General features: G+C 34.4%; 1 protein-coding gene across 1 annotated transcript in view; it reads right to left on the reverse strand.

Moving 5' to 3' along the window:
* Positions 1–24,441, reverse strand: part of LRP1B (LDL receptor related protein 1B) — a 572,531-nt gene that overhangs the window by 43,322 nt on the left and 504,768 nt on the right. Inside the window, exons 72-82 of the mRNA XM_026088976.1 lie at positions 23,102–23,224; positions 21,702–21,824; positions 21,308–21,445; positions 20,559–20,693; positions 19,397–19,516; positions 17,029–17,270; positions 10,215–10,438; positions 9,847–9,953; positions 7,677–7,793; positions 5,557–5,730; positions 3,574–3,699 (exon numbers count right to left, since the gene is read on the reverse strand). Coding sequence (XP_025944761.1) covers positions 3,574–3,699; positions 5,557–5,730; positions 7,677–7,793; positions 9,847–9,953; positions 10,215–10,438; positions 17,029–17,270; positions 19,397–19,516; positions 20,559–20,693; positions 21,308–21,445; positions 21,702–21,824; positions 23,102–23,224 — 1,629 coding nt within the window. The remainder of the gene's footprint in view (positions 1–3,573; positions 3,700–5,556; positions 5,731–7,676; positions 7,794–9,846; positions 9,954–10,214; positions 10,439–17,028; positions 17,271–19,396; positions 19,517–20,558; positions 20,694–21,307; positions 21,446–21,701; positions 21,825–23,101; positions 23,225–24,441) is intronic.

The following is a 24,441-nucleotide window of genomic DNA, read 5'->3' on the forward strand; positions in this document are numbered from 1 at the left end:
TGATAAACATTCAGCTCCAAAATACTGAACTCCTGGAAGTATTCCATTACTCTTGCTCATTCCTGTGATTTTCTTCCCTTTCTTCCAGTGCAAATCTCCCTTTGCACTTTCATCTTCCTAATAACATATTTAGCTTCTTTGTGCCACAGATAATTAGATATATTAAAGCGAATGTGTATAAATCCACTGGTTTCTTTTGTAAACATAAAGTGGTACCCTACCCATTTAAAAACTAAAGAATAGCTTCTGAACTGAAAAAGTCATGCCTGTCGCAGTCAATACATAAATCAGAAAAAACTTTGTGCTCCATCAATCATAATCAGCTATGGAAAAAAAGAGATGAAAGCTTACCTAAGACAAATAGGAACCAGTTTTGATTTTGTCTTAAAAATATTCTGAATTTCATTCAGCATGACACGTGTTGCAATAACTCTGGCTTGAAAAAGCCAAGCCAAACCAAAAAACTGTTTTAATCAGTTTTAACAGATGCTGTTAAAGCAGCTGTCTGGAGCAATCTGGATTCATTCTTATAGAAAGCTACTGGGGATTCAATATTTATAGTTTTTCACACAGGACTCATGAAGAAAAATCAGTTGGATGAATCAAGTCATTAGTGCTATTACGCAGAATTTCAAACTTACCTCAATTTTGTTTTGTTAAAAAAAAATTCAGTGAACTTCAGACTCCAGAGTCTGAGTCACTTTTTGGGCCATAGTTACAAGAAACAACGGAATACTGAGAGGACTTCCCAGTCACCAACCAACTATTAAGCTGTAGAAAGCATGCAAGGCTTGTTCACAATAGTCATGCAAAAAACCCACCAAAATGAAAAATGTCACGTTAATAGGAAGAAAACTGTTTCTCGAAAATAATCATTATTTGTTGGCCTGCATTTTTCAGAGGGAGAGAGACTAATGCATTGTCAAAATGAAGTCCTCAAACACTGACTCTCCTGAGGGCCAGTACTCAAGAAAAACTGGGAACCTTACATAGCTGTACCATTTTGACTCTGTTAAGTCATGAAAATGTAATAGTAACTTCATTACTACATTTTTAAAGACCAAAACCACTTAGAAGACACTAAAAATAAAACTCTTAAGGATGCTTGATAAAATACTGTTTACTACAGTAACCTGAATTATACATAACAAAACCAGTTAAAGAGAGTTTCATAGATGGTCGTGCCTTAGAATAAAATCTCCTGGACTTCACTCTTCAAGGGTCTCATCAGAAGACCACTAAAAACAACAGGGATCTTTCAATTGACTTTGAATCAGAATTTTATTGCAGAAATTGACATAAAATATCACTATGCAATCTTGGATTAAAGCTGGATCAATATTCTGCAATATAAGGATTTTGACAAGATTTTGACTGTTTTGGGTTATTGTCTTCTATCATTTCACCAAAAATGCTCTGAGACAGTGAAGAAAATACAATGCAAGATTTTAACAAGTGAAATGTATGCAGTTTGGGATATTTCATAGGTATTTTGTAGCTTTTCATCAGAACAGAATAGTAAGACTGTCTTCCATTTTTTATTCAATATTTCTTTCAATATAACTTTTTAAAGGAAGAAAATCTGTTTTACGACTTGGCTTTCAGTAAGAAAAGGCATTTACTACAAATTTAAATGATGTTTCTTGTTTAGAGGCTCTTAGAAACCTAGTAAGCACAAGTGGTTTGTCAGCCCGCCAGTAATTATAATCTGTGTTCATTCAAGACGCTGACCTTGAGGGTGACTCTGATCTTGCCAAGAATCTCTGCTGATCCCTGCAAGGCTAAGTAGAGTGTGCTAAGTAGCATGCAACAAACATTTAAAACCCATTTCATACTTTTTCATAAATGTCAAAAGAGTGCAAAAACGTATACTTGCTAGTATGTTATGATGCTGAGGTTAGTGTTTGTTCATAATTTGTAATCTGTGAGGCTACAAAACCTGCAATCTACAATCAGTAGAGGAAAATATACAAGAAAAAACCTATGCTAGGCAATACTAGAAATATAATTTTTATCACAAAACTAAGAAATATTTATTCAGCAATGTGTAAAAAGGTATAGTAGATATCACAGTTGTGGGAGGATACCAGAAAATACCTCCAGATATTTCTTTAATAAAAACATAATGTCCTGAAAGCTCTACCACGGCATAATCTCTTGCCCCACAAGTAAAACTGTAGCATTTCTGAAACTATGGGTTCAAATTACTACCAGTCACCAGCAAAAAAACAGGATTCTTTTATTTGTCCTTTCTTCAATACTTAAATACTAACTATGGGCCATTTTTAATAAATTTTAGGTGATATGGCCTCAGCAGAAAATCTTGTGATGACAAGTCAGAGGTAGCCAGGCAGAACAGTTTCCATCTCGGATAAGCAAATATCTGGTAGTTGAAGGAGCAGTGAGGGTAGATATTCTCTGTAGACATAGGGTGTTTAGACTGACTTTGTCTTAAAAATCACAAATCTGGTAGAGCATGCTTATGTTTTCTACTACATCTGGTTCAGTGACGTAATTTCTCCCGTAACAGTAGAATTGTTATAAAACTACTGTAGAGTTGTATAACTATTGTATGAATCTACATTCATAGCTATTCAGCCACAGAGGAACCATAATTAAGTTTTCATTTACTATATTTGTGCTAGAGCATGATGTAGTACATATAAAAGTTGGTGCTGATGTAAATGCAACGCATATGCTGTACTCTTACTTGAGCAAAAAGATGAATGGGTTTGTTATGTAGGACAAGTTCTGTAATATTGTTTTACTCTATAAACTATTTTTTAAAATTGTAGATTTCTTGATACAGAAAGAGAAATACTGCTAGTCAGGATAGTTTTATTAATCCCACATCATAAAACACTGAAACACTGTTACATTAATTCAGTATTTAAAGATTAGGAAGTCTTTAATAGGTGAGATTTCCCCCACAAAATGGAATGGTGACATTTCATTTAAATTAATTAAATTACTAAATTGAGCAGGTTAAGTACTAAGGATCTCACCAAAATATAAATCACTTCAATTTCTGAGCCTAGAATTAAACATTAGAGGAACATTCTGACACATTCTGACTTTTCATACACATGAGAAATCCTACTTTATGATTTCTGGAAATTTTTAAAACTCAAGTGGACTAAAAATCCATTCCAGTTGGTTAACCACTTAACCCATTAGGTTTGGCCAGAACTACAGTGGCAATAATTTTAAGCATTTTATTCTCTTCCTTCTATAGCAAAAGTCACATTCTTTATTTTTCCTAAAATATAGCAAGAATTAAGTAGATATTCTACCATGAACTCTGGTTTCCTGTGTCTTAATACTACACTTCTAACAATGCGTATCATTTTACATCAGTTCAATACGATAGTTCATTTTTCATTTTGATGAATGCAAACAGTTTTTTGAAGCCAGCATTTTGCTTCTTCACTATTTACTTTCCATTTCAGGTGAGTAATAGATATGTTGAACAACATCATAGAACTCCAACCCACAGGCAGCCTTGCCTTTTGCCATGACAAAAACTGACCATTTCTTTTATTTTTTGTTTCTCATGCAGTCTTCAATACTCACCTAACAGGTTCAGATCAATGCATGTTCCATTGACCAATGATTTTCCTTCTGGACATGCACATGTTGCACCAGAAGGGTTGAGTAAACAAATGAATTCACATGTCAGGTCCAAGCATGGATTAGGCACTATTTGAGAAGAGAAAATATATAAAAGATTATCTTGTTTATAATTACACTGTGTTACAGAACTGGAAAAAAATGAATAATCAGATATACTTAATTATGATACACTTCTGGTTTCCAGGATATCGACAGCCTGAAGTCAGTGAACACATTCACTCAAGTGGCAGCACAAGACTCATGCCAACATAGAATTTATTCCAGTAACAACAGATTTAAAAATGTTAAAGCAAGACATTCAAGAAGTAAACATCGGTTTTTAGTGCTAAGAGAATTATTTAACACCTAAATGTTCATTGCAACAGTATTCATTCATAAGTCAGCAATTTTCATTAACTCTCCTCATTCTACACCTCTCATTTAAGATTGCCAGCTTTTGCCGTGATTTTATCAGCTGCTGACTGACCTAAGAAGATCTGTATTTGGCTGAAATATTTTCAGGAGTTTTAGCTGCTGCAGATAATACTGTTGGGATCATAGTAAACTTTACTCCTCCAGCGGAGTTAATACAGATGCCAGCACTGTACTGGAAGCACTCTGCAAAAGTGATACCCTCACACTTCCCCAGCAGTGACTGTGGACTAGACTGAATTGGAGAACTCTGCAAGGGCTTAGAAATGCATTTGGGGCTTACAACTTCACTCAACCCACTAATTTTAAGCAAAAAGGGTGGCTTGAGATCAATCAAAAATATTACTGATATTTCTAGATATCTTTCTCAGGTGTGTGTTCACCTTCTCTCTCACCTGCAGTCAGTGCTTCTGTCTGCTTCCTGGGAAGGTCTGCTCCCACCTGCCTAAAAAAAGGCTTCCCTGAATATTCTCCAGAGTGGCGAAAGCCTGCATGGCAGCTCATGGCAGGAATGATGCAGCTCAACGCCGTCACTAAAGTGTCCTCTCACACGAGCAGTGCAGGTGAGCGGCTCTCCTTCACCATGCACGGAGCCAGAAGGCTGAGAGCTGCTTGAGAACTCAGCTTAGCTTTTTCAAGTGGAAGATTCACCTTAGTGCTTTGACAAAAATTCAGTCTGTCTTTAAGTTTCAGTCAGGTACAGTATCTTTACTTGGTACTCACATGATGTACATGTTTCTACTACAGACAGAACTAAAAGGGTCAGTATTATATCCTGGTCACAGGCATGCGTACGCCATACATGTACTGCACACTATGTAGGGATGGTCTTTCCTCTCCATCCCACCTTTGGGGCACCACCGCACAGGGCACAGCAAGCTTCCGCTTCTAATCTCACCGCTGCCCCCTATCCTGCTATACAAACCTTACACTCGCTTGTAATTCCCATCGGATGCATCATTCATTTTGGCTTTCTCAAAAATAGCTTAAGCACCTAAGTTTTGGGCTCCACAGCAAATGAAGTAATTTTCTCAATAAGTTATTACTTATATATTTATTTACAAATCACTGAGTGTTTTTTTTTATAATGAAAGACACTGTATTAATGAGAAATATTTTTGGAATGCTATTATGGAATTCAAATTTTCATAATCATTAACTAAAACCAATTCTAATTACGTTAATAATTTTGCAAATGACAAGAGATTTATTGGTAATATGAAGAAAAAGTAGCATCTGGTTGTGACTATAAGTTTTTGTATTCAGCTCTCTATTTTTTTTATACTTCATTTACAGTGTAGGTGCACAAGGCAAACATTTGTCCAACGTCTTTTCAAATGGGAGAAAATACATCAAAAATCTAAATTAAACTTATATAATGAAGTATGACCAAATCTATTTTCAGTTTGTACAGTAAGGCTCTTTTATATTTTTCAACTGTGGGTTACTTTTAATTTTTTTTCTGAGATTAATTTACTCCATATCTAGTTTAAAGTAATTATGATTACTCACAGTCTATTTGTTTGTAGCGATGGAAAATCAAGGCACTTTTTGCTTTATCAACATCCACGCTTAGATATTCTACAAGGCTCCTGCCAAATTTGTGTACTCTGAATGCGCCATTTTTAGGACCTGCTCCATATATGTAATCCTCAAAAATGTCAATTCTATGAGGATGCAGTAAACCTTAAATAAAAATAAATAATGCATAAATATATTCATATTTAAATAATAAACAACTTTATTTTGATAATAAATTCAATTGCATTGCAATTACAAGTTAAAATACATTATTATTCAGACAGCTTGGTTTGTATACACAAAGACTATCGTTAAAAAGCAATCTTTTTGAAAGCAATCTTCCCATACCAGAAGCAACTAAAATCTCTAGTTTGGTATTAGTTTTCTCACATCTCAGCCTCAGTGACTGGCTGAACATTGAAAAGCAGTGAAGCCCTATCATAAGGATTAGCTAAAAAAACATATTTAGCTGCAACATTTTAACTACAAGTAACATACACATGACATAACAAAAAGAGATTATTTTGCTGTACATAGAAAAAATTATTCTGATAAAACACTTCTTCACCATCGTTTCTTCTTAACATGTGTGTTAGAAATACTGATTTTCATACTACATTTCTTTTAATTCATAACTATAGTAAATTAATGCAAAATGAAGATGCTAAAGCTCTATTGTTCCTCATTTTTAAGAACCAGGCGTGCCCATTAGATAACATACTCCGATCTTCTATGCAGGATAGACTGTAAAATTTCACCTGTGAAGTTTTACCTGTGTAACAAGCGCATAGCTTCTGCCTAAAGCTTCTTTTTCAGAGATGCATCTCTTCTTGATATGAAGACATAAAGAAACAAAACCTATCACTGCCTGTGATACCTTGTTGCTTTCATTATCTACTTCACTGTGAAAATGTGCTTTATTTTTAACTTGCCTTTAGTTCCAATTATCAGCCTTTCTTTTTACTGCTTTTCCACACTGTTATCAATGCTTGGTGCTCAGTATTTTGTTTCTATAAAATTATTTATGAACTCTACTTTCTGAGGACTGAGTGTGGTTTTTCTGCTAGACTGTAACCCAGCCACTTTTAAACCCTGTAACTGAAGGAGGCACAAGCAAGAGTATTAGGAGCATTTACTGTCTTCTAAAACCTTACGCCACACATCTGCACAGTGTGAGTCTGCGTTATAGGAGGTGGTCATCAGATCCCCTCACTCATCAAAACCATCCTTCATCAGATGAGTACCTTCCATGTATTTTAATCCAAGATGTGATGTAAAATGCTATTAAAACTGGAATAAGATGATTTAAATCTGGTCCTGCTCAATTTCCATTGAGGGAGAATTTTTCCTAGTGCCTTCCAGAAGCCCCAGGTGAATCATTGGTTAAAAACACTCACTAGCACCTGATGTAGTATCATCCCGATGAAATTCCACTACCAGCTCCCCACTGAGCATTTCCCAAGAGCAGACTGCTTCCCCATGTTGAACCTATTTAACGTGCTTTCTTTCTTTTTTATCCAAATTTCATAAAATGCTGTTACATATATTATTAGATTATCAAATTATTAAAAAGTCAACACACAGTCTTACTAAAAGAGAAGTTTGTTAGACCAGAACCTCTTTCTTACAAAACACACTTTCCTGATCTGCATTCTTTCAGTAGCATTCTGTGGCTACTTACTCTCCTGAATACCATATCCATTATTTTTCCCAGAACTGATTCAGGCTGACTGATCTCTAAGTTATATAATTCCTGTGCAATGCAGATAGCTCCAACTTCTACCTAATCAAGGTCCTCCTGTTGCTGTGTAAGTCCAAATGAGGCCAAACATAGGTATTAATCACAATGGTAATTTAATATTACCTAAGCTAATAATTAGATACCAGCATTGGAGATCTGCACATACCACCCCACCATCTTTCTCCCAAAGATTATCTAAAAGCTTAAATATCTATTTGTTTAGATAATATCTAAAGTAATATCTGAAGAAAAAGCGATGAATATTACTTTTCAATAATCATTTCTTTTTGCTTACACAGTTTCTCTGAATCATGAAATTTCAGCCAAATAAAATAAAATAGGAATCATGTTATATAAAAGTTCTTTGTACCTTGCTTAGTGCTCACAGACACAACTGAGTCAGAACCATCAAAAAGAACGCTGCCAATAACAGATAATTCAAAATCAGCCCAGAACAAACGCTGACTGAACTGGTCAACTACAAGACCTACAAAGAAAAAAAGTTCAAAATACGCATTGTTATGTACTAAAGATTTTTTTATCCTTCCTGTCTGTAGAACACAGAAAATGGTGAAGATGAGGAAACATGACAGAAAACTGAAAAGAATATAACATCTTCTGCTTCAGCCTTCAGCTTGAGTCAACCAGTTTCTTTAACTTATTCTCCCAAGGTTTTGAACTTTTTGAACTTTTTGAATCCGCAGCAGGTAGGAACCTATAGCAGGCGAGAATATAAATATGGAATCTAATCCTTTTGCTCTACCAAAACAAAACCCATTGACGTCGATAGATTTCTAAGCAGTAGCATCAGTGTGACTATGTGCTGAGAACTGCAAGTCATTCAGATTTGATACGGTCTTCCTAATCTATGCCATTTCCACAAGTATATATTTTTCTGGGTTTTCTTTGTCACCAATACTTCATATATAATAATTATTACAGAATTAAAATTACAATTATTTTACTTGAAATAGGCTGAAAGTGTTGCAAGATTTAAATAGTAATATTTATTGTGTGTGTGTGTATATATATGGAGAGAGAGTCAGACAGTGAGTGAGAGCAAAAACAAGAATAAAAGATAGATAACATTGTGACTACCCAGCCTCTAGGCAATAACTGCAATAGTTAAATCAAACAGTCCATGTTTCACTAGAGGATGCTTAAATGATTAATATGCCATTTTAAGTCATGTCAAAAGCTCCAGCCTGTAAAAATATTTGAACTATAAAATAATTTAATTCTCAGCTTTTGAAGTTATAGTATATTTTTTATAAGAATGGGAAAAAAGTATTTCTCTTCCTATTTATGTAAGTAGGTGAGTCAGAAAAAAATACATCAAAAGAAATTATACATAACAGCAAAAATTCTCTTCGTAAGGTCATAAATTAATCGGCAATAGATAGATGAGAGGAAGGAGAGGAAATTTGATGCATAGACCAGTGAAATATGTTTATATTTGCAACTCCATTAAAAAAAGTCTTTAAATGAAACACTACTATTCAGACATACAGCTGAAGAGAATCATTTCTCCTAAGAGATAATCACAAGGTGTCAACTCTGTATGATACATAGTATATGAAATGTGCAAGTTTTAGGAACAGTTACCAATCTCCCACTTTGAATTATTTTTCTCATTTTAATAAGAATATTTAAATAACAAATAATAAATAAGTAACATTCTCAGTGTAACAAATACTAAATAAGTAGCATTCTCAATGTATCTTTCATAGTATCAGAGAAAATACAAACTAAAAAAGCACTTATTTTGTATTCTTTACACATATAGTACTGCTGTGATAGTCATGTTTATGTAAACCCTGTGAAGTCAAACCAAAATGCTCAAATTCTCACTTTCTCTTACTTGAAATGGAAAAGTCATAATTAACAACAAATTTAAGAGCAGTGGAATACAGATAGTCAGTAAAATCTCAAACTTCATATAATCAGGAGTAGTAAGGTTTCACTTGGAAGGAAATATTAAAGCTATAGGGAAAGAATGGCTTGAAGTCTTTCTTTTGCATTCCCTTCACAAAGAGAGCAGATTTGTGTGAAATATATGACAAAAAAATTTAAAGACTCTATAGACTTTCACTTTGCAGATGAAGCAAAGGAAGAAAAGTACAGAAGGATGCTATAAAATTGTTTTCAGACAGTAGGTATCAAAAAATGCAATATTGTGGCAACGAATTTGTGAAATTCTCTCTGCATGGCCTGTTCACTTGATTTTCTTTTTTAAGGGTATCTGAACAAATCATATTTTCATTGATTACATAAAGTCCTTTGATACTGCCTTGTAAAATTATCATTTCAAGCTTTGTTACATAATAGTCATTACAGTCATTTGTTACATAAAAGTCATATTAAGATATATCATTTGAAAATACAATTAAGAATTTTAATTGGTAACTGCATATGGATAACCAGAATATAAACAATTTTATACCCAATTTTTTGGAAACTGAAAAACTGGAACTCAGCCAAGATATTTGCACCAAGTTACCAAATGTCACATAACCAGGAAAAATGGAAATGATGTGTACCTGTAGGTCTTTGCAAATTCTTTTGAACCAATATCCTTCTCAGAGTACCATCCATAGACGATTCTTCTATGTGAGAGCGGTCCCCAATAACTGTCCAGTACATCATCCTAAAAGTATTAAACATAAAAAAAAAGCTATAAGCCTATACAGAACCTCAAAACACCTATTGACATTAAATTATTGTGAGCCTCTCAACCTACCTAAAAACAGGACATAATCGACCCTGTTTCACATAAAGGTAAACTAAGCAGAAAGATTAAGAAAATGACTTGGCCAAGTTTTAGACATTTGTACACATCATTTGTCATACTTTACTCTGCATTTGGGTTTAAATCACCAAAAAAAGAATAATGTCAAAACATACATACCCCTTTTTAGGATTTACAGCAATTGCATATGGTTCTCCTGCCATACTTGTAAGGAGTCTTGTACAGTTAGGTCCGTTCAATTGCCCTACGTTGATGGAGTATCTCAGACTCGTCCAGTGAGTTGTATAGTAGCTGAACCAATGCATTCTGGAATGATCAGTCCAGTAAATATTTCCAGCAACCCAGTCAACAGCAATGCCCCTAGGTCTTTTGAATTCTGGACACTAAAAGGAACAAATTTTAAAATTAGATGTATGGAGATGATCTTTAACAGGTCACAGATTTGGCAAATAACTGGTACTTTTAACACGGATGATGAAATATTTGAAAATACTGCACTGGAAAGACACAAACTCCACCTATACTGATAAGCTCTAGACTGATCTGCTCATAGTTCTATTCAGTGTAGAAGAACAAATCCAGTGGTTCAAAACAACTGTTTTCTCAAGTCTAAGGCTACTTCAATTATTAAGAAAATGGCACTAACACATTAACCACCTGAACTATTGATACTGAAGCAGACAAATGCTACATACTGTGATTCCAAAGGAAAGAAGAGGAAGAATTGAGCTTACACAGCTATTATACTCTACAGAACTATGCTCTCTGAGCATAAGCCCTTGTGAGATAAGACTCACTGAAAATGGTCCTTGACACCATGCTGAGCTATGGCTGCACGGGAGTCTGACAAGGAAAAGTAAAATCACTGCATTTAGAAGACTGCTTCTCTTTCCTTGCTGTTAACTGTTACTGTGTTCCACCATCACTAAAACTGGAGTTAGCAGAAGAATACTCATCCTCATAGGTAAAAATCTCGACTGATTAAATCTTTACAATTACAAACCGTAATATCTCTATTATGATTCCACAGTCATAATTAAGGCCTGGATCCTAAAAGAAATAGTCCTAAAGACGGAAAAACATATTGCAAATGAGAAATGCAACTTAGTAGAAATATGTATTAAAAAGTTTCTCCAAAGTTTACAAAAATTGCTGCAGAGAGGAGTAAACCCTTTAAAATAGGACTACTCAAGTAATTCCTTACATGAACAAAGCATACAATCAAAAATTCAAGCCTTGCATGAACTAAGAAAGTATGTAATTATTTGCCTATTTACATATAATGATATCAAGTTAACTTATGTACAAAAATGTTTGGTTTTTGACAAATGCAGTAATGGAACACTACTAAACTTTGGAACTAAAACCAGGAAAGAAAATCCCCAAACAACTTATTTTCCTCAGATGTCAGAGTTCCCTCATACCAGAAATACATTTGTAGATGTTTTTTTCCCCCCCATCATAAAATAAAGGTCATTTCAATCTCTAGGTGAAATAATAGGACTGCAAGGGTAAATTTAGATAGTTCATTGTTCATAAACCTTTACTCCTACAAAAATGTCACAGCACGCATGTTCTAAAGATATGCAGAACTTTGACTTTCTATTTAGATGAGTATTAAAGCAGAAAACTCAATAACTGCATTTACAAAACAGTATTTCTTTAAAAACAGGTGTTGGGGTTTTTTTAGATTAAACAAAAATAATTTATCGCAAATCTTTGTGCTACTGGCAGCATATGCTTCCAGAAATACATGAAAGCAAGCTATTTTATCAAGAAATCTAGTATTTGCATGCAATATTCTGTTTTTTGTTAAGTTATCCAAGCACAGCTCAAACAATTCAAAGAAAAAATAAGACTCCTGGAAATGCAGGTACTTGCTGATAAACTTCATTGTATTTCATAATCCAAACTCCTTTTAATTCTGCATTATATTCAGGCATCTGATCTGTTTCAAGAAGCCTCTTGGACCAGGAGCTCTCCAGTTACTACCCCAGGGACTGTACAGAGTTAGTAGTTTACCTGGAAGCACTGGACTGCAAGACTGAAACCAGTTTCTTGAAAACAGCTATTAGGGACAGCAGAGTCCCTTGCCATTCCCTTGGACTCAAGAACCCACTGTTTACAGTAAGATTGATTTTTTTGCAACCTGGCAAGAGCATGATGTAAGAAACTATGCAGTGTGAGGGACAGCCCCCAGAAAGCTGGTAGTAGAAACAGATGACACAACGGGATCTCCTAAAAAAGATCCTGGAACAAGGCTGCACAGCCTACTAACAGCGACCCTTCCTCACGCTTCTTATCCATACAATAAAAGTGGAATTCTAGTAATGCTGGGGCTCAGACTAAAGTTCAAATGAACAAGGAGATAACCAGAAGAAATGGAAAGCAGCCATCTGTTATAAGTGATTCAAAAGAGAAAATAAAACACACTGGCTGATGCTACTGCCCTGTAATTCTCAGATGCGTTGATTAGGTTCCAGCCTAGCTAGATCATGTTTCTGATGTCTTACACATCTTTCTATGTTGCCTAGGAAAACTACTTACTTAAATGAGCTTTTACCTAATAGCTTATTTGGACTATGTTAATATTTAAAGAATGATTTTGCATAAAGAATAAGGATGAAAATGACCTTAATGTTTTCTCTAGTCCTTTTAGCCCACTGTGATGCTGAATATAAATTACTACAACTTATTAGAGAATTTGGGTTTTGAAGCCTAATCACCTCTTATAATATGGTAGTTTCTACACACCTACAGAACGAGTCAGCTTGATTGCTTTCGATCAGCTGCTGTCTGTTGTAAAACCTCTTTTACAGGCAAAGAATTAAAAAGAAGTGTGGTAACAGCTGGGGTTTGGAAACCATTTTGGTATGATGGTAGATTACAGAACAATTGTCAATCCCTAAAGTGGAATTTGACCTAAAAAAGCCTATGTTATACACAGAGCTGGAACAAACCCATTGCCTTGCGATGCTTAGCATCTTGGCCCAGGAAGGATAAATTATGAATCTACTTAACATCACAAGCATGTTTGAAGCAGTATTTTCTCTATTAACTTTACAGATATTTTTTGTATGGCGTTGCTGTGGAATAAATTATGACAATAAATTATTGTTATCTAACAAATATTCATTAAAAATAATAGAATACCTAATAATATATTATTAGAACAATAAAAATAAGAAAGAGAAAGATAGCACTTGAAAACACTTAGGTTTTTACTTGCACAAACTGAAAATTTCCTCAACACATGAGCAGCATCTGAACATGCAAGCGGTTCACCGAACCACTATTTGTATCACACAAGTAGAACCATTTAAAAATGCTATCTCTGATCCCAGACAGACAGCGTGTCCTAAGTAAGAAATTAAAAAACATCAATGCAGAGCATGATGGTAAAAACATAATTTATAACACAACTTAAACGTTTAAGATTACTAAAAACATTTTGTTGATAAGTGCAACTAAAAGAAAGAAGGAGAGACCATGTTGGCAGAATACTGTTTAAGTCAGCTAATGGCTGAAAGGAACAGTGAAGTTGATCCTTAAATATTCTTTGGGCATGAATATCTGGTACCATCAGCAGGCATTTATAAAGGAGTTCTCTAGTAATGAAATCATGGTGTGCAACTAAACATCCAAAAGTATGGATCTGAGCAGGAAATGCTTAAAAATAGAATCTATTTGTCCTTGGAAAACATCTTCTGCATAATTAATACACCATGGGTCAAAACTGCCTGGCGCAGTTAGATTACAGAATAAAACAGTGGAGTGACTGAAAACATTTGTGAGGGTAACCTGGAAAAGATTGGAAACAAAACCTTACCATTTTTATAATTTATTTCAAATGTCTGCAACATTACTTAAATACTAAGTTGCCTACTTACTGAATACAGTTTGTATTAACAGAACACATTTAAGCAATGATCTGTTTTAGCTGAGTCACCTTTTATAAGGCAAGATTTTCAATTATGAAACCTCATTACATTTTTAGTAAATGAGAGGTGCTAGTTTCTCATATTTTGCAAAAGGTGTGTTTAGGAAAAGCTTTCTAGAAATTGTTTCCATTTACAGCAATGCGCTGAATTGTCCTGGGCCCTGGGACAGAAGTTGGGAGCATGTACGTGGCTGCACCATGCGAGTGGTGAAGGGCCCTTGTTAAGCTCTCAGAACAGTGGGCCTGGAGCAAGCTGCTAATATACTGAATGCATTAGCAAACCTATGTTTTTCTTCCTATTATATGGTGCAATTATTTTAATGTTCAGCTTTGTGTCCTCCTCCATGAAAATGAGCACTTGAGTTTAAGTGGCAAGTCACTCTGTGTTGAATATTCACCACCGATAACACACACATCCTCTCTCAGAGGATTATGCCAGCGAACAGTTGCACCAGTTATCACCAATTCATTTATATCATCTTAACTGGATAAGAATGTAATCCTCTTCTGCATCTGTCAGTAAACTCTAGAGAGTTGATATTTACTGTCTCCTTTAATGCTTCAATTTGTATCAAGCTTAAATCCCTTTTCACAGAAAAATATAAGAGATACTTAAAGCTATTTTCTGTAGAAAGCTCTTGACATGCTAATTCCATGGAGTAATTTCAGTTGAGATAGACTTTTGCATTAATGTAATTACCTGAAAATGCAGGTGAGTTTGTTCAAGTTTACTGTCCTGATTTACATATCAAAGTCTAGATATAATAGTTACAATGTAACCTTTGAAAACTTAGCCATTAAAATACTTGATTTAAATCAAGGAATAGATAGGTTTTTCAAAACCAAATTTAAGTGACTGTGTTAAAGCAACACTGGAAAACTAAATAACCCACTAATTGGTTACATAAGGCAATATATATATGTATATAATACATATGGATAACATATATATAAAAGGCAATGATATTTGACTATTGATGAGATGATATTGAAAAAACAATCTAAATGGGTTAACACAGTGAGAAATAAATGCTTCATAAACATAAATGAAAGGTGTCCAAGATATATTCAGATATACTCAGTCTGGGCATTTTCCAAATACAGATTTGCAAAAGTCCTGCATGGCTCAGAAGAAGTATCTTCATGAACATCTACCTGCACTGATGAGTTGGGGAAAAATGGTGTATAAAGAAAAGCAGAATTTTTTCATGCAACGCTGAGAAAAGCAAAGCTGTGTTTCAATAATCTTGAGTTAAGAGTAAGTGACTAGAAAGTATTCTGCCTTAATGGCAAAATAGAGACACTAGAAGACAAAAGTAATTTTCCAGCCCTCAAAAGTAATTCAGATTTCATCTTTATTAGCTTAAATAGAGAGACAGTGTCCCATTCGTTAAGTAAATTTCAACCCACGGAGTATGACTCAAGGAAGCTTACGATCAATTTGAACACATAAGAAAGTGCAGATTCATTAGAGAGGTTCTGGGACAGCAGACTAGACTTATACTCATCCTTGCAAGCGGCATATGGGATTAATCACAAAACAAAAAACCCCAGAAAATATGAAGTTAAACTCAGCAAACTGAAGACTTGAAAAATATATTTTCTTTACATAAGGAATCTGATTTAGAGATGTCTAGGATGATTTCTTAGACACAGGTATCTGCCACACATAGATGAAAAAACAACACAGCAGAATTACTCCACATCTTCAGTCCGTACGTAGGTTCTCAAACAATCCTTCCCCAAAATTCAAACGACATACCTGCATATTAGAAATGCTATGAATATATTTCTATTTCAGATCTACTTTGCACACATTTCCTGTCAACAAAATCTAGATTCCCTTGTGCTTGGCAGATGGAAGCGGTGTTCTTTACCCACTCTTCCCATGCATGTGCCATCACAGACGCAAGATACCTTCAGTGCCCACTGCAGTCTACATCCCTCAGGCTTTCTGCCCTGCTGGCATCAAAGGTCAGGAATGTCATTCATTTGCAAAGGAAATATCCTTGGATGAAGGATACTTAGAAGTGGTTTCAGGTGCGTAAGAGCTGACTGACAGATGAAAGATTAGTCTACTGATGCTGCTGCAGTATTTTCTTCTGGGTATTTTCTGCAGAAGCATTCATGTAATACAAGCTCAGTCCTGTTAACCCTTCTAACTTTAAGGAAACAGCCTGCTACAAAAATTTAGTAACTCTCCTCTGCCATCACATTTAATACATAGTCAAATAATCTAAACTTATAGTATTTATAAAAAGCGCAGATGTAAAGATCACATTGTTATCAGCACTAGATCAGCACTAATATTTCCTTAAGAATTCTGTATAAATGGATTAAGTAAAATGAATCTCAGTCTACACTTACTTTGCTTTCACCTAAGACCACCTGCAATTACCCTAGGTTATAATCCCCCCCCCCCCACACACACACATTTCTGTTGTAAAGTGCACAGTGACTTCAGCAATACGCCCATTCACAAATATCGAGCGTTTTTTTTCTGTACAAAAGAAGATACACAGTTAAACATCTAAAGGAATAAATAATGTTCTCATTTTTTAATATTTTTCATAGCCTTGCTAATTATTATTGTTTACCTGGTCTCTGTGGAAATTCAATAGCAAATCAGTCTATCTTTGGCCTGACTATCTATGTTTTCCAAGCATTTCAAATTCATGGCTTTCTTTAAACTATGGGTTGTTTATATATGCTTATTATATCCTCTGTTCTTTCGTCTGTAAAAAAAATCTTTATGGTATTCATTCTCTCCAAGCCTCTAACATATTTGTTATTTCTCGGTAGAAAATTTTTTATATACTATACTTGTGTTCTCTCAGAGACCTGGCCAAGTCTATCAGTGTTTTGCATAGAAAGGTATTAGTAATTTAATTTGACATACATACCATTTGAATAAAATCATTATCAGATAGAGATTTTAATTTAAAAATCAGCACATGCTATTATGGACAACCAGAGCAGAAAAGTAAATGAAAAGAAATTTGTATCATGTAATCTTTGGCTTTGATTACTTACTATCAAGCCACTATTACTTTGCCTTCTCTCTCTGTCATGAAGTTTTTTGTAGAAAATCCCTCCTGGATTAAACTGAGTACTCCAAACAATCATGTTCCCTTGATAATATGCATCCATTCCAGTTATCCTTGAATTATGTTCAATATGTGATATTTGTTGATGAACATCACTGTAGTTGAATGGATATGTAAAACCCAGGATATCAGTGTCATTAGCAACATAGAGAACTTGATCTTCAGAGCCTAGGGATTATTATAACGAAACAGAAATAAGGTAAATGTCAACTAATATAAAAGCACTGTTTTTCATTTATGTAGCTTTTTGGAGTTTATCTGATATAATTTCTTATACTAAAATTACTTGTTTACTTTCTGTTCAAGAATGCAAAAAGAGTCACACTCTGGGTAATAACTACAACTTCATACTTTGATATCAATATGTGACATCAATCTCTTCACACTCACACTATGATACCTGAGACTGTATATATTGAGTAGAATGTAATTTAAGAATTTAAATAATTTAAGCAACATACAAAGAGTAGGGTTTATTACACATTAAAAATACATATAACTCGCTATTCCATTTTTATATGCATGTGTGTCTAAATGTTCCTTAACATGTATATATTACAGGAATCCAAACATGATCATAAGCACTATTTTAAATTGCTCTGAAAATTAGAAGTGGATGATGCTATCTTCAGCGAAGACAGTGAAGTTTGGAAATTGACTGCAACAGGATTGTAACTGGGCCAGAGCTGCTATAGAATATGTACAGTAATACCTTAAATTTCAGCACTTCAGATAGCTACCATCTACGGATACCTGTGATACTGATTATCTGGATACAGGTTGCACAAGTATGGTATTCATAAGATAATCTTGTTGAGTATTCCCAAAGTTTTGAGAAAGCTGCAAACTTGCTGGGTACATTAGGAAGCACTTTTTTAGGTGTCCAATTTATATCACATTTATCTATGGAGAATCAACTTAAAATAAAGTCCATCCAATCCATTTGCTCCTTATGCAGATAAAGTACCCAAAGTCATTTGTTCCCTCACTGCTGCTATATAAAACAAAAAGGAGTTCCTTTAACACAAGTACTAATGAGGGAAACAAGGAACCATTAACTGTATTGCAATGGAGTTGGCCCCTATGTCTTGAACTGACCACTTCTTCAGCAGTATGCAATGATGCTAAATGCTGATAGAATTCGTGTTATGTGTAGAGGAAATTGCTAGTAACGCAGGAATATCATCTTCCTCTGACAAGCTTGTTTCAAGAGAACGTGGACAAAGTATGTAAGCTGTCTATCACCATACAGCTACCCACTATGGGTGCACCTGCAGGACTGACCAGGGTGCTACAAAGAAGGAAGAACTGGGATTAATATGATGCAATCTATTATGGTTCTAGGATTGTATGTCCACAACATGTATTTAAGGGCAGTAAAATTCAGATCAGTTACTGCTCCTAGGTGTGCATCACGTACACACAGAGATGTACACAGAATCACATCTTGCAACGACAACATTGGTTCCTAGTTGAAGACTCAAAGGGTAAATGTAAGTCAAATTTGCCCTACTATCTCACTAAATCACAGGTAAGATGCTATGATCATACTTTCAGTTATTCAGCTATAGGCCCATAAAATTGATGTTAATTTTACTGAGGCAGCTGAATTACTGCTTGTTTTATTTGTAAAATGATTTTAAAAGTTATGTAATACTCAGACTTAACTATTACTTCTATTTTGTGCAATAAATCTGTCTTATTAAAGGGAAAAATGCCATATAAGTGTGCATATTTCTTTACCTTCACTGGAGCATGGTCTAGGCAGCAGATTTATGCTAGATACCTAATCTTAGGTGACTATACTTAGAAAAATTCCACATAAACAGCTTGTTTAAGATTTCTCATCAAGACAAAGCAAACCGTGTCAACTCCAAATACTTTATTTCTAAACTATTTAAAATAATGTTTCTATGAAAGAGTTGATTCTTTTCCTCAAGATTCTAAAACTTCACCAGAATGCTTACATGTTTGGTAATATATAACCTCTGTTCTTCTTCTTTGTGTATATCTAAATGTAAAAGGAGGAAGCTGCAGTTTGAAAAAAAAAGTGGAACAACTGCATATAATGGACTTGCACACTAAGTATGCTCATTTACATAGAAGTGATAAGAATTTATTGCTTATCTAAATGAAAGGTAAATCTGAATGGTTTTGAGAATTATTTTTATGTACTATTCAAGAAATATATATCTAAAATGAATTATAAATGCAACAGTTAGTGTTACCAACAATGCAAGTAAAAAACTAAATAATCTAGTATTGTCAATCCATTCTGATTTTTATAGCCTTACCTTTTGCTATGCAACTGTTATTCCTCTCCTTATAATTCCTCTCACATATGCATTTGTATGACCCTTTAATATTATTGCAGTGTTGGGAGCAAGCACCAAACACCATACACTCATTGATATCTATGAGGAAAAAAATTGGGATTTATATATCTGTAGTTTGATACACTATTATTTAACGTGTTCTGAACATCATGAAACAATGCAGAAGAACAAAATGAACTCGTAAGCATTTTTATTTGCAACAGTATTAGGAAACCCTTTTCTGTCATTATCACTGATGTCATTCCCGCTGCAATCAATGTATCTTAGAAAAATTATTTTTATATTATTTCTCCATCCTTCTTATACCACTCTATTAACATTATAACTTGAAGTCAACTTTGAGAATGAAAATGTCTGTTATAATTTTCTCCAACATAGCTATCTCCTTCAAAGTAAAAACTACATGATCACCTCTTACTGGAAAATCTCCTGTGTATACCTTTTTCTAGAAAGCCAAATAATGAAGTTTTCATATGCAAGCATCTATTCACTTTGACAGTCCCACTGAAGTCATCTGCACTTTTTCTGTAAGTTACTGCTCACTAGAAAGAAAATGAATTCACATTCCATTCATCAGGAAGGTTCTTTGAAAGGTAGATTTTATTTGATCTTTCTGATCAACTCTTTGTAATAACTAGGTCTGTCTTCAGGCAGTGTGACACCATGTATATTAAGATTGACTTTTCTAGGGTAGTTTATTTTCAACCTTTTATTTACATTTTGACTTTCAGTTTTATAGGTCTTTGTTCTTTTTAAGCACCTCAAAATACTCTCATATACCTAGTCAATGCCAACTCAAATTGCTCAGTTAAATATTCTAATAGATTTTAAATCATCCATTTACACATTAAATTATAAAATCATTCAAGGCTCTGACCTGGACCTTTTGACTTTCACAGTTGACATTAATCTTTGATAACATCTCCAGGTAAAATGCATAAATCTATTTCCACTACATCCTCCTCTCAGTTATCTTGATTTCCCAATCCTATAGCTATGAAACAGTTTTAACTCTGAGAAAAAAAAGTATGTGATATGTAGCCCCTTCTCTAGCATAGAAAATTGACTACCCAGATGACTTTTAATACTTTACAGCACAGAATGATGGAAAGGTCTGTACCTTCACATTGTCTGTTCCTCTGGTTTCTCTGAAATCCAGGTTTACACTGACAAAATAGGGATGTCTCTGTTTGATTACAGTATGCATCATCTCCACAAGGATTCACATTACCTTCACATGTATATTCAGTGATGCCTAAACATAAACAAAAATAACTTAAAAATTCTAAAGGATTTCTTTAAACTGCTAAAAGATGACATCTAAAAGAACAACAACAAAAATCCTGGCAAATTTATCTTTGGTTCTATTAAAACAGCATCACGTTAAATTTTAAACAAATGTATGACACTATAGTATTTACCTACATACGCATGTAGATACTATTTAATTAATATTCATTGTTTCAGAAGGTGAATTTAATACTATAAAATTATCTTGCTGCAGATGTGAAATAAAATGCAATCAATTTAAACCTGAACTACTTCAAAAACTCAACTAAACTACTCTAAAAACCACAACCTGAATTACTATAAATTTTGCCTTGCTCTTATGGTATGTCAAACAGAATGAACACTGCATTCTTTTGTTATTTTTTTGTTTTCTTTATATTATATTTTAAACAAAATACTGGGTATATCTGCTTAGATATTGTGCAGATGTTATTTTATATAACATCTCAGAGAGATACATTAGATGTAGACACATCTTAGATATACATTTCTGTTTTGTTGAGAGGTTCTGCATGGAAGAACGTCTCATTTTATTATTTCTTTTCTGCTACAATCATGAAAACATAGCTTGTCACTCACTTATTTTGCAGTCTTGCTCATCCGAACCATCTCCACAGTCATCAAACCAATCGCACTGTAGCTCCATCGGAATACATTTCTTATCATTACAAGTGAACTCATCTTTTTTACAAGGTCTTGCTTTATATGTGATTTTATCTATATAATTACAAATGAACAGTAACAAAAATAAGTCAGTATTTAGAATATTTACATTATTTACACATACAAATGGGAATGACCCTGAACCATTAAGCCACTGGGAATTATTTAAAGCTTAATTTCTTTCAGTTTTAAATTCTGATCTGTTAACATCCAGTTAAGGTTTAATGAAAGATAAGCAGACTTCTGTAATACAGTTTGCCTTCAAGTTGTTTTCTTTGATCTGAATGTCTTGAAAGGTAATATCACTTACTGCAGTGATCTTCATCCGAGTTATCACCACAGTCATCAACCTCATTGCAAATCTGTTCAGGTCGCAGACAAACCCTGTTGTTTCTGCATCTGTAAGGCCTTGTAGGAGGGCACGGAAACTTTACTGTATTAAAACAAACAAAGAAAATCAGCTAGTACCCAGCCAGTACTCTTAAACCTTCTTTAATGCCTGCCTATCAATGCAAAAAGCAAGCATAGAAACAAAGTGGTACAACTTGACGTACTAGTGGTACTTGATTTTACACCTTCTGGTACCTAATGAAGGAACACTTGAACGATATTTACAGTATAAGCTTTTCATTTATAGAATGAATATTTCCTGTGATAAGGCTAATAATACCTATTTTTGAGAATCAGTAAATGCAACATAAATAAAATAAAGGAGGTAGGAAATGTAATGTTGTTCAACATTTCAACATAGAATTAACTTTTTCTCATCTGCACTTGCTGCAAAAAACAGATTATTCACAAATCTATCTGAAATTATAGCCAGCAGCAGTAACAATGGAAAACTACATTAAACTGGATATGCTCACCAACTATTTGCATCAATGAATGCATAGATTGTCTGTTGTTCAATAGCATTTTAAAGTTAATTATAGCTGTAAAGTTAAATATAGCTGTAAAGAATATTTTCAACATTGGTTTTGTTATAAACCTCCCTGAATTCATTATGAGTATACAGTGTAAAACCTAAGAAGCACTTTTCCTTAGAACTCTGGGAATTTTAATTTTACATTAGGGTAAAACTTGTGCATGTGTATAGATTAGGTGTCATAAAGCAGTGCTATATTCTTTGACCAGCAGTTTGCAATAGTAGAGAAAGTCTACTATCTAACAGAGGATGCATTTTGTCTTATGCATTTTCACATTTTTTGCTATTTCTAAAGCTTTGCAATCTTAAAATTCTTTTAATAGAGTATATATTACATAAAGTCATTTGTTGCAATGTAACAATGTACCTAGCGAAACATCTATTACAAAACTGTTGTTCTCAGATTAAGTAGGCATATATCTACTAGATAAATGTAACTAACAGAGGCACAGAAATAAGTAGTGTATTTTTTGAGGTCTTCTCTGTAACTTTCAATGAAGTAAAGAACGTGAACAAGCCCTACTGGAAAAAAAAAGGAAAAAAAATTATATCTAATTGCTCAATTGCTCATTCTATAAGTTTTCACTGGCATAGGTAACAACATAATAAGAACTTTGTATTTATAGAATATTATTCTGCTGGTATGCCTTTATTTCAAGCTAATCTTTTAAAAGTCAAATGAGAAAAGCTTAGAACTGTATGTCCTTTGATAGATGTTACATATTGTTTCTAAATTGCATACTTGCTTTACTAAATAAAAAGCACTGAAAAATTTGATGTCATACCACACATTTCAGCAACTTCATCAGAGTTATCTCCACAGTCATCCTCTCCATCACAGACCCAAAAATGTAGCTTGCAGAGGGAATTGTTGCACAAAAATTCATCAGCTCTACATATATTTCCCCCTGGAAGGATGGACAGAAGACAGGAAGAAAAACAGGAAAGCAGAAAGACAAAAGAAAATCAGTACAGCTATTTACCACATACTATCCCCAGTGAATGAAACATACAGCATAACTAAATGAACCAAATCTCAAATGAAAGGGTTGAAGAGACAGAGAAAAATACTCATTTAAAAATCTGTTCCTTAAGCAAACACTTCTTTCCCTTTCTGCTAGCTGGGAATTTGCTCTTTGGCCTAATTCCCTAATTGGCCTGGCAATTACCAAGGAAAGACATTAAAACTCACTAGCTAGGCATGTTCCCCTTGCACTGAGCCAGGAGGTACTTGAACTCTTTCCATCTAAAGCTTCCTTTGGTGAAGCTGCCTTTCAGATAAGAAATGGTTGGGTTCATCCATATTTTGTACTATCAGAGAATGGTATAAACCAGAACAACACAGAAATACGGTCCTGTCAGTGAAAGGCCACTTCAGGTTTATTGCCTATGAATGCCTGATGCTCTACCTATTGCTGCTCGCAGTCTCCCTGAAGCACATCATCTTCAGAAGAGACAAAGCGATTGCAATCCCTTTTCCATGAGCTAGCAATTTTTTCTTCTCCTGAGGTGCACTTGGTTGAACCAAGCTCTTAATGCCCCCACCAACCTCCACTGCGAGAGAAGACCTGGCCATACTGGGCGATAGAGACAGACTAGATGACCTCTTCCTTTTTGTAATTTCTGTCTTCATTGGGATTTTTACTGAGCACAGAATGCATCAAGAATAAATTCTTCCATGCAATTTCAGGAGTGACTGAAACATCTCAAAAAATTGAGTGGGTGAGAGAAAATGTTTTAAGATAGAGTGTTCAAGCTTTAAAAAATTGGTTCAAGTTTGGTTCAATTTTAATACCTGTAGCAGTAAGAAAGCATTTTTTTGTCAAAATTATGACTAGATTTTACCACTCCCAAATAAGTTATGACAACTCCCTGAAATTCATTTTCTATATAATATACTTTTCTGGTATGGATTCTCAAAGTTTCCTGAGAGGAGCAGAGTATAAGAGAAAAGAAGCTGAGCACCTGCAGAGGAGGAGACACTACAATTTCACATGATAGCAGCAGACTCTCACTGTGGCTTACCTCAGTGCATTAAACACACCTCAATGACTAGATCAAGCTCCAGCAGCTTCTACTTATTCATTCAGTGCCCTACTCACAACCCCACTGAAACCAATAAAGG

Source organism: Apteryx rowi, unplaced genomic scaffold, assembly GCF_003343035.1.
Source record: "Apteryx rowi isolate R43461 unplaced genomic scaffold, aptRow1 scaffold_8, whole genome shotgun sequence".
Lineage (NCBI taxonomy): Eukaryota > Metazoa > Chordata > Aves > Apterygiformes > Apterygidae > Apteryx > Apteryx rowi.